Source organism: Phyllostomus hastatus, unplaced genomic scaffold, assembly GCF_019186645.2.
Source record: "Phyllostomus hastatus isolate PE091 unplaced genomic scaffold, TTU_PhHast_1.1 phas_contig_64, whole genome shotgun sequence".
NCBI classification, from domain to species: Eukaryota; Metazoa; Chordata; class Mammalia; order Chiroptera; family Phyllostomidae; genus Phyllostomus; species Phyllostomus hastatus.
Genome location: NW_025333928.1, coordinates 2,133,840 through 2,151,680, shown reverse-complemented (window position 1 = coordinate 2,151,680; position 17,841 = coordinate 2,133,840). Strand labels below are relative to the sequence as shown.

Below are 17,841 nucleotides of genomic sequence, written 5' to 3'. Positions count from 1 at the left end.
TCACTGTTTTACGAGAGACAGACTTAGACACATAAGAGCTATAATGGAAATGTATGCAAGAGATTTTAGAACAGAGTAAAATGATTTAGTTGCCTGGGAATGTCAAAGAAGTCCTCCAAAGGGGGTGACATTGGAAATACACCTCAAAGTATGAGTTCACTGGGTGTGAATAGATACTCCCAATACAAGACATCCAGGAGTATCTATTAAGAGATGACATTTGTTTTCCTTTTTGAAGTCAAGTCTGCTCTAATTGGGGTGCATTTATAAAGAATTTGTTTCAAGGGAACTATCCACCCTGGTTGTTTGTAGAAATGAGATAAGAGGTCATTCCTATTGCTTGGCCATTATAGCCAGTTTGCATTATATCCTGCTTCCTCCACCCTCATATTAGTTAAGACTTTCAGTTGCAAGTAACAGAGACTCACTGGAGGTAGCTCAAACAAAAAGAACAAATGGTGTCACATGGAACTCCAGGGCAGAAAGCTTATAAAGGATGGCTCTAGAACCCAGGACTCTCAGAAAATCACAGAATGCTCTTTCTATACCTGCTCCCACCTGTCTCACAGACTAGCTTGTCCTGCCACTTAGTTACATCATGGGAGATAATCTTCACACAGCAGCAAAGTCCCCTCCTTCAAGGGGCCAGCCCAGACTAGTATGGAATGTTATGGGCTAAATTCCAAAATCCCAGCAGTTAAAATATAATTGGGTCAAATGGTTTCAGGTTCCCAACCCTGACCTAGTCAACCATGGCCAGAAGAACAGCATCATGTTATATGAACATTCACCCTTGTGGGACTATGAGACACTTAGCTGAGCAAGACATCATTAGTTGATTGGCTGGTTATATACTCATACAACCTGATCATTCTCAGAGTCTGGGAAGTCCCCATGATGATTCTTGCCTTTTTTGATGAAACCTAGGTGAAAGATGCCAGGGTTCTGGTGGCTGCAGACCAGCCACGGATGGCTGAGAAGCTTCAAGAAGCTAACATTCTGTTGGAGGACATCCAGAGGGGGCTAAATGATTACTTGGAAAAGAAGAGACTATTTTTCCCCAGGTATTTATTATTGTCCTTTTGTTTGGAATTGCCCATGTATAGGTAGAATTACATTTTTCATAGTGAGAGTTGGTTCCTGTCAATCTATTCCATATCTTTTCCTAGTTTCCCCTCCCCCAAGGGATAGTTCTCAGAGGTAAGGGATGTCTTTGTGATTGTTATTTAGAGTGAGGTTGAATGGACACCAGTGGGGGCCAAATCCACACTTTGGCCAACCAACATTGTCAAATGCACAATTAGAGGGATATAGCAGTCATGATTAAGAACCTGGGATTTGGAGTTAAACAGACCTTGGTTTGAGTCCCAGCTCTTTCACTTCATAATCTTGAGACCTTCAGCAAATCTATCCAAGCCTTAGGTTCTCTATTATTAGAGATATAATAACTGCCCCTCCCTAGTATATTTGTTGTGCATGTCAAATGAGATAATGCATGTAAAGCATTTAGCATCTAGAATATGTGTTTAAGAAATGTCAGCTAAGTTTCATTGTTTTTTTTTTTTTGCTATCAAATTTTGTAGTTTCTGGTAGGTATGTTTATAAATATTTGACTCTTTTCCACAAGAACCGATTATTCTTCTGTGTAAAAATCAAGGTAGTTTTAGAGGGATAGTTTCAAGAAGGAGGGTCCTCACTCTTGATAATTTATCCATGTATAGTTAACAATGGATGTTCACTCCATGTATTTGATTCTAATTAAGATGTAGATTTAATTTCAATTTTCCTTTAAGGAAAATACATGTTAATGTTCCCCTATATAAAGACAAATTTAGTGTTCTGCTTTCCACCAAGAAAAACAAAAGTGGGTTGTTTGAAATTCAGAAATGTCCTTGGTATCTATTTAGTGCAGTATATCCAGTAGTTTTCCCAATTACAGAAATGTTCTATATGTGTGCTATCCAGTACAGTAACCATGGGCTACATATGGCTATCCAGCACTTTAAATGTGTCTAGTGTAAATGAGAAAGCCAGTTTTCCATTTAATTAGTATTAGTTTTTAAATATACATAACCACAGGTAGCTAATGCCTTCAGTATTAGACAACACAGACAGAGCATAAGTAGTGGAAGGAAACTCAATTTGGAAGCACAAAGCTTGGGAATAGGAAACTTCTAATATTTGGACTTCTAATTCTATGCCCATAGCTGTTGTTCCCAATAAAAATACAAATAACAGCCAAAACTAACACACCATTTATCAAATGCCAGGACACTACTCTAAGTGCTTTACACATATTAACTTATTTAACCCTTACAATAATCCTATGAGGCTGGAAGCATTATTTTTATCTCCATTTTATAAAGGGGGAAACAGCAACTTGCCAAAAACCACAATACTGGTAAATGGAGAAGCTAGAAATCAAATCCAGGTTGTCTGGATAAGAGCCTCTCTGAGCCTCATTTTAATTTTAAATTATACAAAGATATTAAGTGTTACTCTTACAACCATTGAGCATTATTCATTGTCACATATAATGAATCTATAAAGATCACCTGTTTGAATTTTATTAGGGAGTGTGAGAGAAATTGACATTTTCATTAGTCAGTCAGCCAACAACTAATTATTAAGCTCTTCCTATCTGTGCAAGACTACAGCTACAGTGATACTAGCTTGCTTTGCTGCATATCAAACCACCCCAAAACACAAGCTTAAAACATCAATTATTTATTTAGCTCACAACTCTGTGGGTTGGCAAATTGGGCTGGGCTCAGCTAGATGGCTCTTCTGTTCTCATCATGGCCTACTCATTGACTACAGTCAGCTGGTACTCAATGGCTCTAATCATTTATATGGTGGTTGGCTTCCTGTTGGCTAGGGCAACAGAGGTAGTTGGGCCACATGTCTTTTAGCCTGCTGAAGGATAGCCTGGGTTTATTCATATGGTGGTGGCCACAGCATTCCCAAGACCAGCAATAATGGAAGCTTCAAGGCTTCTTGAAGTCCAGGCTTCAAACTTTGCACAAACTCATGTTTACTACAGTGGGACATAGAGCCAGCTCAGGTTCAAGAGATATGAAAGTAGACTCTGCCTCTTGATGAGATTAGGTGCAAATATTGTGGCCATTTTTGTAATCCATCATGTATAATGAAGACTATAATTATATAGTCCCTTCATTATGGAACTTTCAGCCTAGTGGTCACAGTAGAGGTTTGTTTCTTCAACATTTTCTGAAGGTTTGTTGTTGCTGCCTTGAGGCCCTGAGCAAGAGAATGAAGCTGCATTATTAAGAGTAATTTAAATCAAAATAAAAGCCCCTGCATGTAAATAAGTTCATTATTAACATGTACTTATTACTTCACACCTGTCCTACTTTCTGCCATACCTGGAGATAAGGAAAGAAAAGAAAGTCTCTCTTTCCTTCTCCTGCCCAGTGATTCTCAAATCTAATTGCACATTAGAATCACTTGGGATTTTTATTTTTATTTTTTAATTGAATTTATCGAGGTGTCATTGGTTGATAAAATTATATAGGTTTCAGGTGTACAATTCTATAATACATCATCAGTATGTTGCATTGTGTGTTCACTACCCAAAGTCAAGTCTCCTTTCACCATCATTTATCTTCCTTGTACCCTCTTCTACCTGCACCCACCTGGGATTTTTAAAAATACAAATACCCAAGTCCATAACCAGATCAATTATATATGAATTTCTGGGCATTAGGCATTAATGCTAAGAAACTTGGCATTCGGATTTTTTAAATAAGTTCAGTAGGTGATTCTGAAGTGCAGCCAAGGTTGAGAACCACTGCTCTATCTGGTTGTCTTTCAAAAGATAACACCACCTCCCAACCATATTAAACTCAGACATACCAGCTTCCATTATTTCTCTTGCTCTCAGAGTCATAATCATCTCCACCTTACATGCATTAGATGGAAAATAGTGAAAGGAGTAGGACTTAGAGCAGACCCTACAACATAGCTGGTCTTCATCTGAGTGCCATTTACCTGTTGGGATTATAAACTTGTTGGAAAGAATTGATCTCAGAAGAGATTTCAGTTGCCATCTTCCTTTGCTTTGAAACAGGTTCTTCTTCCTGTCAAATGATGAACTGCTGGAGATCTTGTCAGAAACCAAGGACCCCCTCCGAGTACAGCCACATTTAAAAAAGTGCTTTGAAGGAATTGCCAAGCTGGAGTTTACAGACAGTTTGGAGATTGTGGGCATGATCAGCTCAGAAAAAGAAACTGTTCCATTCAAACAGAAAATCTACCCAGCTCAAGCAAAAGTAACTTCCCTTACCCATTTTTGGTTCTTTTCTCCATAACGGAGCAAAACAGAAAGGCAGAGAACACATGGGTTAAGCATTTAGACTGTAGTTTCAGTCTGCCTCAAGGTGGAATACATGGATTCTACAACTTAATTAATGACTGGGTGACTTTAGGAAGTGACTCCATCTTTTATAGTCTCAGTTTGTCCACCTCTAAAATGGGGAGAAGTCCTGCCTAGTGTGGCTCAGTGAGTTGGGCCTCATTTCACAAAGCAAAAGGTCGCTGGTTTGATTCCTGGTCAGAGCACATGCCTGGGTTGCAGGTTTGGGCTCTCATTGGAACACATACAAGAGGCGTATGATCAATGTTTTCCTCTTGCATCAATATTTCTTTTCTTCTCTTTCTCCTCTCTCTAAAAATAAATAAAATATGAAAAAATAAAATGGGGAATATACTGCAGCTAATGTGACATACCATATTTGTGGAAGGATTTCAACCAAACTTGATGTGGAGGCAGTAGCAGGAATCAGATCAAAACTGATGCTGCTCAGATTTCCATGAGCAGTTCAAAGTAATTCAATCAGAAAGCTTGCTGGGGCAGGTGTTTTCAAGGGTCAATAAAATGTGGAATCAATTCCATTTAACTTCAATTTTTATACATGTATCCTTATATAATGAGTATAGTGTAAATTACTTCTACTCCTGCTGGACATGACAGCATGTTCATTGAAATGGGTAACCACTCAGCCTCATTTTGCTTACTGTTTTTGCCAACACACGCAAGTTGGAATCAGGTAACCCAGCCACACATCACCTCACTCATTTGTGCCTGAAATCAACAGCTACAGTGGCCAGAAATTCTGGAACTGAATAATTAGCTGCACATTTGAATCACCTGTAGAGCTTTGAAATAAATCCAGATGCCCAGGTTACATCTCACACCAATTATGTCTGGAAGTGGGAATCAGGTCTCTGTATTTTTTTTAACAAATCTCCAAGCAATTCAAATGCACAGCAAATTTGGGAACCACTGGAATAATGTAAGAATTAAAACTGTTCATTAGAAATGAGCAGTTTTCGTCCTGGTAAGTGTAGCTGAGATAGTTGGAGCATCATCCCATAACAAAAAAGTTGCAGGTTTGATTCCTGGTCAGGGCACATATCTAGTTTGCAGGTTGGATCCCCAGTCTAGGTGAGCACATCAAGGCATGTGTGGCAGGCAACTGATTGATGCTTCTCTCTCACATTGATGTTTCTCTCTTTCCCTTCTTCTCCCATCCTCTCTCTCTAAAAGCAATGAGGAAGGAAGGAAGGAAGGAAGGAAGGAAGGAAGGAAGGAAGGAAGGAAGGAAGGAAGGAAGATTATTTCATTAACTGAAATATAAATGTCATTTTCCCCCCAACAAATTGTCTGTTTCAGAAAATATGAAAGAAATGTATGTTAAAAATCCCTTATTGCACCTTTTCCAAGACACACACTTCCTAGAATGCAGTAAATAAATGTAAAACAAGTAGTTAAAGATTATTGGCTTGAAGGGATGTGTGGGGAAGAAAGAAACTTTTCTCTACCCTCAAGGTTCTTTTGGCTGGTCTAGTAATCAAATAAACATGAGCTAAGAACAGAAAATAACCAAATGTAATTACATACATATGTAAGGGAGCACATATATGAGAGTCAGAGACCCCACATACATGAGAGGTTCAAAGACAGACAGGGAAACTAAGGTCTAGAAGAGCTTCTGAGCTAGGGATGAGATAATGCATCTTGGGGCTTCAGCAGGTCACTGCAGGGAGAGCACATATTCTGTAATTAGTAATTTGCTTCACCATATGGATCAATAAAAATTCATTGCTAGTGGTTCTTATCATAGACCAGGCCCCTAATTTATATTCTAGATAGTTAAGAATATCTTAATCTTAATTTTCCTTTTTAAATATCTTAACTTGGGGGGGTGGCAGAAGTTTCTCAAGCTCAAAGGGTCATTATTGCCTTTAGCTCAAAATAATTTGCATACCACTGAGACACATCTTGGGGTGGCTGGTTCTGAATTCCCAGGTGCACACCCTTGGCCTACCTCCAGCCCTGTCCAGAGAGAAAGCTGATTTTGCAGATGGTCTCTTCCTCCGGAGTTGGCTAATGGTTGCTGCCTGTCTGTCTCACTTGCAGGGCATGGTGGAAAAGTGGCTCCAGCAGGTGGAGCAGGTGATGCTTGTCAGTATGAGGGAAGTTATTCGACTTGGGATTGAAGCATATGTCCAGGTAAACAAGAATGGGGTTCATATGCCAGGGTGTTGGTACAGCAACAAGAACTTTGGGGAGGTTAAATGAATTAGTTCTGACCACTCCTCTGTCTTCTATCAAAGCTCACATCAGTCCTGCTAGGTATATCTGACCCTTCTGTGCCTCTCCTTCTTGCAAATTTGTTTCTGGTGAAATGTTTGCAGTAGGCCAGTCCTTTCTGTGAAATTAATTAGTGGCAAGAGCCCCTTCTAATCAAACATTCTCCCCATCCCTAGGCTCTTCATTCACATGACACATGCCCTAACTGGCATAACTCATTCAGTCCCAAAGCTTTAGGGGAAACAAGGAGGACAAAGGCATAAGAAAAAAGAGCCATTTTAGCCAGCTCCTAGCAAAGAAAAGAATATTCAGTTAACACCTCACTCAAGTACAACACTGACCCTGCTGTTCCTTTCAGTGGTATTTTCATTGTAAATGAAATACCAATCCTTTGTCTTACGATATATTCTGAATCAAAAATTAAAGAAAAACCTGTGGGGAGTTATTTCATGCAATTGCATCTATAGCAAGAGTCAGCAAACTATTTCTGTAAAGGGACAGTTAATAAAGATTTTTAGTTCTGCAGGCCACTCACACTATTTCATCTTTGCCTTTGGAGATGATAGGTAAACAGTGGGCCTAGCTGTGTTGCATTACACCTTTATTTACAAAAATAGATTTGACCCTCAGGCCATAGTTTGCCTGATTTACAGTTAAAAAATAGGGGGGCATGACTAAGGAAACTGTGGGGTAGCACTGCAATATTATGTAGCCATTAAAAAGAGTAGTTGTGAATACTTTCTGACCACCTCAATTATAACTAGTAAAGTCCCTGGGTAGGAGCCTGCAAAAAAAAGTTAAGAGCTGATGAGATTGTTGGTAATTTTTTTTCATAAAATTCAAGGAGGAAGGCATAAATCAGTAATCCCAGAGACGTCAAGCCATGTAGTTTGAGAGGAGGGAAGGATTTTTGTGTATGTGTTGTGAGGGGATAAGATGGTAGGGGATGTTTTTAAGTCAGGTTAAATCGTGCAAGATGAACGGACCCTAGAAAATGCTCCACTGCACTATTTTAGGTCTCCCGTAATCAGTGGGTCTTGCAATGGCCTGGCCAGGTGGTTATCTGTGTGTCTTCCATCTTTTGGACCCAGGAAGTATCTCAAGCCCTAGTGGAAAAGACCCTACAGGTAAGTGAGCCTGTCATGAAGCTTGCAGAGGAGATTCCAGCTCAGTTAGGATTTGAATGACATATATCAATAGTTAGAGTAGCTATGTTTTCTAAATAAAAAATAATAATCAGACATCCAACCCATGGCATCACAGAAGCCAGGTTTTCATGGGGGCCTTTGGACAGAGAATTTGGAATTGGGGCTGTTCTTGAGTTCTCTAACAGCAACAACTCTCACAGTCCTTCTCAGGCAGAAATCCTAGGCTGCATAATTCTGAGATTTAGCAGGCTTTGCTTCCAGGGTCAATCTGGCATAATTTCCACCAACTGATCTGGCACCAACTGATCTGGCAATCTGGCACCAACTGATTTTTTTTCCTTTTTAAAATTCATTCTTGTTTTTTCACTCATTATTTTTAAATAATGTCAGAAAATCTTGCAAAAATAATACAAAGAATTCCATATTTCCTTCATCCAGATTGTACCAATATAAATACCTTACATAACCACAGTACAGTTGTCCAAAATAGGAAACCAACATTGATGCAAGACAATATATTATTATCTAATATGAATTTAGCCAGTTACCCCACTAGTGTCTTTTTGTCTGGTCCAGGATCCAATCTGGGATTACATGTTTATAGGCAAAATTTTCACATTTCCCATGTCTCCTTTAATCTCAGAATATTTCAAGGTTGTTTTGTTAATTCTGATTTTCTTTATACTTTACATACAGTAAAATTCACACTTTTTAGTGCACAGTTCAAAGTTTTAACAAACATACATTTTTATAATGCTCAAATTCCCTCATGCCCTTTATAGTCAACCACTTCCCCTATCCAAGTCTCTGGCAACTACCAATCTGTTTTCTGCCCCTGTTGTTTTGTCTTCTCCACAATATTGAAAATAAAGCCATACAGTATCTAGCCTTTCAAATTTAGCTTGTTTCAGTTAGAACAATGCATTTGAAACTCATGTAGAGGTTAATGACTGGTTAATGAAAGGAAGCTGGAGGGATGACACCCAGGAGTCTTGTGGAAGGTGACATTCCCCTAGAAGGGATTACCAGGGGAGAATCAAACATAACCAGTTGTGCTCCTCCTATGTTCCTGCCAGGATTTTCTGAAAAAGAGCAATGATCAGATTACACAGATTGTCCAACTGGTGCGAGGGAAGCTGAGCAGCGGGGCTCGCCTCACCCTGGAGGCCCTCACGGTCATCGATGTCCACGGTGAGCATGGAGGCTCCCCTGATATCCTTGTGCCAGAAGAGCAGCCAGGCTTGCCTGTCTCTCTCCTCTGGATGGAGGGACTCAGGGTCTCCTTTCCCTATATAGAGAAGATTCTCCAACTAAGATTAAGGTGTGGGGGTAAGGAGAGAAGCCAATGGTTCTGAGCTGGGCTGTTACTGAGACTGTGATGGCTACTGCCATTCCTGAGATTTGCCACTGGGAACTATTTCCTTGCCCTGACCAGAGCTAATATTTTTGAATATTCACCAATTAGCAAGTTGTGCTTAGTGCTTGACGTATATTATCTCATTTTTACATACTTTCCACAGATTAAGAACCTGAGGCTTAGAGAGGTATATAACTTGCTGAGTGGCACACAGCTAGTAAGTAGCAGAGACTCTGTCATTTGAATCTGTCTGTGATTCAAAACCCAGGAGACTGGAAATGTGCAGTGGTGCAGGGAAGGAATGGGTGAGAGATGATGCCTTCCAGCTCTTCCTTTAAAAACAAAAGGAGAAATTAGTGGGGTTTTTATGTAAAATAAACCACATCCACATCCTCACTCCATCATCACCAAGGAATTAGGAGCTAGACCAGGCTGGTTGCCTAGGAACAGTGTCCCTCTTGCTCACACTCAGATTCCTGCTGGCATTTCATGACAGCTTCATCTCCTTAAGGCATCAGCCTGATATCCATTTGGATAGACCAACATGAAATCAGGGAGAAGGGAGAATGTGATCCTCATCTGGCCACAAATCCAACTGGTAGAAGTAATATGTGCACGTGTGGTTACTGCCCAGGGTGCCCCAGAGTGGTTGGGTTCACAACATATGCTCATACACACACACAGCATAATATAGGTATCCTCAACTCAGGCCTTTGATATTTACGTTCCTCTTGGGTCTCTGATGCTACCACTCTGCATTTCTCTCAAGAACCTGGAAGGGAATTAAAGTCTTTGGGAAAAAAATTCCATACTGTTTTCCACAGTGGCTGCACCAGTCTGCATTCCCACCAACAGTGTACTAGAGTTCAATCTCACCTATAAGTGGAACCTAATCAACCAAAAAGCAAGTGAGCAAAATAGAACCAGGGCATGGAAATAAAGAACAAACTGACAGTGACCAGAGGGGAAGAATGAACAGAATAATGGGGAAAAGAAGGGAAAGGATTGTTAAGAAACATGTATGAAGGACCCATGGACAAAGAGAATGGGGTGAGGGGAGGATTGAATATGGGAGGTGAGGGTGAGTAGGGAAGGGGAGAGTAGTGGGAAATGGTGACAACTGTAATTGAACAATAAAAATAAATAAATACTCATTAATACAATATAATGCTACTGAAGTTTGAATGTATAACACTTGAGATACAAGAATAGACGGCCAAACTAAAACAAACTGTACAAGAAGAAAACTTAAATACAAATATATTAAAAAAAGATGAATAAATAAATAAATAAATATGGTTAAGTTCGTAAAAATATCTCGTTGAGAAGGAAAGAAGAGCTTTTGGTGTAATCTTGTTCAAGGATTTTTTTCTGCAGGGGTTTGTATTTTACTGTAATAAAGATTTTCTTCATGGAGAGGCATCCCTTTGCAAAATTATATTTCTAAGATCCTAATCTTGAGCTGCTGTACTCATTCTGAGATCTCAGTAGCTCTTGCCCTGTGAATTACCGAAAAAATAATTAATGATTCCAATAAACCTTTTGTTCACTCTTCAACTTCAGGGCACCCATCACTGTGAGAAAATTAGGCTCACAATCCTATGAAAGGAGAAAACCTAGAAATGTGTCTCCCAGCTTGTTTCTTGGGCCCCCAGGTGAAAAGAATACATCTAACCATGGATTCATGAGTTGCCTTCCCTACTATGTCAGGCCAAGCTGACTGTATTCTCTTAGGATATCCTAGAGGCCTGGAGCAGAGCCCACAAGATCATATTAGGGATAAGACAGCATTTGGGGGTAGCTACATATTGCAAAGTCCTCTGAGTCAGCCCCACAAGAGTTTAGGAATGATAACAATAGCTAATACTTGTGTAATGTTTTTATATGCCAGATGAAATTCATCTTTCTTTTTTCTTTCCTTCTTTCCTTCATTCCTTCCTTCCTTCCTTCCTTCCCATCTACCTATTATCTAGTATATGTGAACATATAGATATGTATATAGGTATATAAATATGTGTGTTTATATGCATAGCTATTCATTTAATCCTTATCATAACCCTATCAGGAGAGCATTGTTATCTGCACTTTACAGATTATGGAACTGAAGGAGAAAGAGGTTGAGTAACTTGCCCAAGTTCACATAGCTAGTTAGAATTTGGACCCAGGCATATGAGAACAGACACATAGATCAATAGAACAGATTAGAGAGTCCAGAAATAAGCCCAAGTTTCTATAGTCAATTAATATTCAACAAAAGGAGCAGAAGCATAAAATGGAGTAAAATGGCCTCTTCAACAAATAGTGTTGGGAGAACTGGGCAGCTACATGCCAAAAAAAAAAAAAATGAACCTTGACCACCAACTTACACCATACACAAAAGTAAACTCAAGATGGATAAAAGACTTAAATATAAGTCATTTCACCATAAAAGTCCTAGAGGAGAACATAGGCAGGAAAATCTCAGATATTCTATGCAGCAATATTTTTACTACTATGTCCCCTAGATCAAGGGGCATAAAGGAAAAGATAAACACATAGGACTTCATAAAAATAAAAAGCTTCTGCATGGCTAAAGAAAGCAGCAATAAAATGAAGAGAACCAACTGTAAGGGAAAATATACTTGCCAATGGTAACTCAGACAAGGGTTTGATCTCCAGGATATATAAAGAACTCACACAACTCCACTCCAGGAAGACAAACAACCCAATTAAAAAATGGGTAAAGGACCTGAACAGACACTTCTCCAAGGAGGACATATAGAGGACCCAGGGTCATATGAAAGGATGCTCACTAGCCATCAGAGAGATGCAAATTATAACCGCAATGAGAGACCACAACAGTCAGAATGGCCATCATAACCAAATCAACAAATAACAAGTGCTGGCGAGGTTGTGGAGAAAAGGGAACCCTAGTGCACTGTTGGTGGGAATGAAGACTGGTGCAACCACTATGGAAAGCAGTATGGAATTTCCTCAGAAAACTAAAAGTGGAACTGCCTTTTGACTCAGCAATTCCACTGCTGGGATTATGCTTTAAGAATCCTGAAACACCAATCCAAAAGAACCTATGCACCCCAAAGTTCACAGCAGCACAATTTACAATAGCCAAATGCTGGAAGCAACCTAAGTGCCTAGCAGTAAATGATGGATTAAAAAGCTGTGGTACATTTACACAATGGAATACCACACAGCAGAGAGAAAAAAAGGTGTTCCTACCATTTGTGACAGCATAGATGGATCTGGAGAGCAGATGCTAAGTGAAATAAGCCAGTTGTGAAAGACAAATACCATATGATCTCACCTATAAGTAGAACCTAATCAACAAAACAAACAAGCAAGCAAAACATTACCAGAGACAATGAAATTAAGAACAAAGTGACAGTAACCAGAGGGGAGGTGGGAGGAGATAAAGGGGGGAAAGTGGGAGGGGTTTTCACAGACATGTATAAAGAACCCATGGACAAAGCTAAAGTGGGGTAGGATCTAGAATGGGAGGTTGGGATGGGTGGGGCTCGGGGGGAGTGGTAGGGGGAAATGGAGACAAGTGTACTTGAACAACAAAAATAATAATGAATAAATAAGATATAGAAAATTAAAAAAAAATAAGTTTGGACCCAGGTAGTCTGATTTCAGAGTCTGTGCCTTTACTGCCTCTGCTGTACTATAGAGCAGACAGTGCAGCCAATCCTGCGCCTGGCACCTTGGGAGAAGCAAAGACTAGCATCTGAAAGACATTGCTGCCTGCAGGTTGAGGGTAGGCAAGAAAGGTACTTGACCCTAAAGTTTTCTGAAGAATGAGGAGTGGCCTGGATGACATTTACATACCTCCTCTGATACAAATGGGAGGATGCTGATAGCTCTACATGTATGTGTTTCTATCTGTCCCAACAGCTCGTGATGTGGTAGCCAAGTTATCTGAGGACAGAGTCTGTGATCCAAACAATTTCCAGTGGATCTCCCAGCTGCGCTACTACTGGCAGGCAAAGGATGTGCAGGTGCAGATGATCACAACAGAGGCCCAGTATGGCTATGAATATCTGGGAAACTCCCCCCGGCTGGTGATCACACCCCTGACTGACCGTTGCTACAGGTGAGCTCTGGATGAATAGAGAACTCTCAAGGAAAATCTTCTAGGGGAGAAGGTTAAGGGCATCTTGAGTTTGTTACCTTTACCTTCTATATTTTAGCTTCTCAGGGTTTTGAATTTTGCCCTTAGACACCAGGGTCTCATGGAAATTAGATCTGGGGCCAGAAAGGAGAACCCAATAGGAGTCCTAATGAAAATTAATGCGGTCAAGCTAACAAGCAGGTTGATGCCTGTCCTTGAAGCTTCCAAATGGCAGAATCAAGATGGTGGCTAGAGATCCTGGGCTAAGAGATAACCAAAGGCCAGATAAAGGACCCAGGCCCAGAGTCTTCAAGCTCTGACAGCCTGATGAAGAGGTATGCCACTCTGAGTTCAGCACAGAAAGTGCTTTGCCACTTTCCTTGGAATTCATAACATTAGAAATCTGGACATTATTAACCTGTCCTATGGTGTTTAGATTATCTTCAATTTTGTATATTCTTGACAGTGGAATTTTTAAAATTTTAGCAATAATACTTGAGCACTTTCTCCTTTCAAAGTCGTCAATCAGTTGTTTTCTATGCTCTTCATTCATTTTTAGCCTAATAAACATGTATTTTTATGTTTTACATTTGTTCCAATTATTTTCCCTTCCCCCCCACCCAGCCTGCCCTCCCCTTCCATAGTGATTCCCTATCTCATTGTCCATGTCTTCATATATGTTCTTTGACTAATCCCTTCACCTTCTTTCAAATAGTCTCCCCATCCCACCTCCCCTCTTGCTACAGTCAATCTATTCTGTGATTCTATGCCTCTGGTTCTGTTTTGCTGGTTAATTTATTTTGTTCATTAGATTTCTCTTATAAGTGAGATCATATGGTATTTGCTTTTCACCAGCTGGCTAATTTCACTTAGCATAATGCTCTCCGTCCATGCTGTTGTGAAGGGTAGGAGCTCCTTCTTTCTTTCTTCTGCATAGTATTCCATTGTGTAAATGTACCGTAGTTTTTCAATCCACTCATTTACTGATGGACACTTAGGTTGCTTCCAGCATTTGGCTATTGTAAAGTGTACTTCTATGAACCTTGGGGTGCATAGATTCTTTGAATTGGTGTTTCAGAATTCTTAGAGTATAATCCCAGAAGTGGAATTGCCAGGTAAAGAGGTAAAGAGGTGGTTCCACTTTTAGTTTTCTGAGGAAATTCCATACTATTTTCCACAGTGGCTGCACCAGTCTTCATTCCCACTAACAGTGCACTAGGCTTCCCTTTTCTCTACAACCTCTCCAACACTTGTTGTTTGTTGCTTTGTTTGTGGTGGTCATTCTGACTGATGTGAAGTGTATCTGATTGTGGTTTTAATTTGCATTTCTCTAATGGCTAGAGATGTTGAGCATTTTTTCATGTGTCTATGGGCCCTGTGTATGTCCTCCTCAGAGAAGTGTCTATTCAGGTCCTTTGCCCATTTTTCAATTGGGTTGTTTGTCTTCCTGGTATTGAGTCATATGAGTTCTTTTTATATGTTGGAGATTAAACCCTTGTCCGCTGTATCATTGGCAAATATGTTTTCCCTTACAGTTGGTTTTGTTTAGATTTTGATGATGTTTTCTTTAGCCATGCAGAAGCTTTTTAATTTGATGCAGTCCCATTTGTTTATTTATTCCTTTATTTCTCTTGCCCTAGGAGATATATCAGCAAAAAATATTGCTACATGAGATATCTGAAATTTTACTTCCTATGTTTTCCGCTAGGATTTTGTGGTATCAGGACTTATATCTAAGTCCTTCATCCTATTTAAGTTTATTCTGGTGTATGGTGTTAATTGGTGGTCTAGTTTCTTTCTTTCTGTCTTCTTTCTTTCTTTCTTTCACATGTACTAGTATAGTTCTCCCAACACCATTTATTGAGGAGATTATTTTTACTCCATTGTATGCTTATGCCCCCTTTGTCAAATACTAATTGACCAAACATATGGATTTATTTCTGGGATCTCTATTCTGTTCCATTGATCTATGTGTCTGTTTTTATGCTAGTACCTGACTGTTTGTATTATAGTGGACTTGTAGTATAGTTTGATATCAGGTATTACAATCTCTCAAACTTTGTTCTTCTATCTCAAGATTGCTGAGGCTCTTTGGGGTTTTTTGTTTTGTTTTGTTTTTTGGTTTTGGTTCCATATACATTTTTGAAGTATGTTTTCTAAATCTGTGAAATACGCCATTGGTATTTTAATAGGAACTGTGTTGAATCTACAGATTGCTTTGGGTAATATGGATATTTTAATGATGTTAATTCTTCCAATCCATAAACATGGCATATGCTTCCAATTTTTGTATAGTCCTCAGTTTCTTTCTTCAGTATTCTATAACTTTCTCAGTGCAAGTCTTTTACCTCTTTGATTAAATTTATTCCTAGAATCTTTATTTTTTGTTATTATGGTAAATGGGATTTTTTCTTAGTTTCTTTTTCTGATAGTTCATTGTTAGTGTACAAAAATGCCATCAATTTCTGAATATTGACTTTGTATCCTGCTACTTTGCTGAATACACTAAATTAGGTCAAGAAGATTTTTGGTGGAATCTGTAGGGTTTTCCATTTACACTATCATATCATCTGCAAATAATGACAGTTTTCCTTTCTTCTTTCCAATTTGGATGCTTTTTATTTCTTTTTCTTTTCTGATCACTGTGGCTAGAACTTCTAGTACTATGTTGAATAAGGGTGGTGAAAGTGGATACCCTTGTCTTGTTCCTGACTTAATGGGAAATACCTGTAGTTTTTGCCCATTGAGTATGTTCACAATAGGTTTTTCACATTTGACCTTTTTTATGTTAATGTATGCTCCCTCTGTTCCCTCTTTGCTAAGTGTTTTTATCATAAATGGGTGCTAGATATTATCAAATGCTTTTTCAGCATCTGTTGATATGATCATGTGATTTTTTGTCCTTCATTTTGCTTATACAATGTACTGCATTCATTGATTTGTAAATATTGTACCATGCTTGGAATAAATCCTTGGAATAAATCCTTGGAATAAACCTCACTTGATCATGGCATATGATCTTTTTAATGTATTGCTGGATCCAGTTAACCAATGTTTTGTTGAGGATTTTAGCATCTATGTTCATCAGACATATTCGCTTGTAACTTTCTTTCTTTGTTGTGTCTTTACCTGACTTTGGAATTAGGATAATACTGGCCTCTGAGAAAAAGTTTGGGAGTCTTTCCTCTTATTGATTTTTTTTGAATACTTTGAGCAGAGTAAGTGTTAGTTCTTTGAATGTTTGGTATAATTTGCCTGTGAAACCATCTGGTTCAGGGCTTTTGTGTATTGGGAGATTTTTTATTACTGCCTTAAATACTGGTTTTTATAAGTCTATTTAGGTTTTCCACTTCTTCTTGGTTAAGTTTTAAAAGATTGTATGTTTTTAGAAATTGTCCATTTTACCCACGTTGTCCAATTTCTTGGCCTATAGTTGTTCATAATAATCTCTTGCAACCCTTTGTGTTCTGTGGCATCAGTTGTTACTTCTCTTTAAGTTCTGATTTTATTTATTTGCATACTCTTTTTTTCATGATGAGTCTGGTTAACAGTTTTTCAGCTTTGTTTATCTTTTCAAAGAATCAGCTCCTGGATTCTTTGAGTTTTACTTTTTATTTATTTATGTATTTATTTATTTTTAGTCTCTGTGTCACTTAATTCTGCTCTGATCTTGATTATTTCTTTCCTTCTACTTGGTCTGGGCCTTTTTTGTTATTATTTTTCTCATTCTTTTAGATTTAGGGTTAAGTTGTATATTTGATTTTTTCTATCATTTTTTAGGTAGGCCTTTATTGCTATGAACTTCCCTCTCGGGACTGCCTTCACTGTGTCCCATAGGTTTTAGGTTGTTGTGTGTTCATTTTCAATGGTTTCCAGGTACTTTTTGTTTCTTCCTTGATCTCACTGCTAACCCATTCATTATTTAATGACATATTTTTCAGCCTCCACGTATTTGAATGTTTTTGAGTCTTTTTCTTGAAGTTTGTTTGTAGTTTCAAGCCATTGTGATCGAAGAAGATGCTTGATATGATTTCAATTTTCTTAAATTTGTTAAGGCTTGTTTTGTATCCTATTATGTAGTGTATCTTTGAAAAGGATCTACATGCATTTGAAAAGAATATATATTTTGCTTCTTTGGGATGAAATATTCTGTAAATATCAATTAGTTCCAATTGATCTAGAACTTTGTTAAATAGGGCAATATCCTTGTTGATTTCATGTTTGGAAGATCTGTCCATTGTTAACAACAGGATGTTAAAATCCCCTAAGATGACACCAGCCATAAGAGAGATGCAAATTAAAACTACAATAAGATATCACTTCACACTAGTGAAAATGGCCACCATAAACAAATCAACAAACAACAAGCATTGGAGAGGTTGTGGAGAAAAGGGAACCCTAGTGCACTGTTGGTGAGAATGAAGACTGGTGCAACCACTGTGGAAAGTAGTATGGAATTTTCTCAGAAAACTGAAAATGGAACTGCCTTTTGACCTAGCAATTCCACTGCTGGGATTATACTCTAAGAACCCTGAAACACCAATCCAAAAGAACCTATGCACCCCCATGTAAATAGCAGCTCAATTTCCAATAGCCAAGTGGTGGAAGCAAC

General features: G+C 38.7%; 1 protein-coding gene across 1 annotated transcript in view; it reads left to right on the top strand.

Moving 5' to 3' along the window:
- The window catches only part of DNAH3 (dynein axonemal heavy chain 3), a 222,912-nt gene that overhangs the window by 105,566 nt on the left and 99,505 nt on the right, over positions 1 to 17,841 (top strand). Inside the window, exons 25-30 of the mRNA XM_045848935.1 lie at positions 928 to 1,064; positions 4,091 to 4,292; positions 6,443 to 6,535; positions 7,633 to 7,743; positions 8,841 to 8,955; positions 13,013 to 13,211. Coding sequence (XP_045704891.1) covers positions 928 to 1,064; positions 4,091 to 4,292; positions 6,443 to 6,535; positions 7,633 to 7,743; positions 8,841 to 8,955; positions 13,013 to 13,211 — 857 coding nt within the window. The remainder of the gene's footprint in view (positions 1 to 927; positions 1,065 to 4,090; positions 4,293 to 6,442; positions 6,536 to 7,632; positions 7,744 to 8,840; positions 8,956 to 13,012; positions 13,212 to 17,841) is intronic.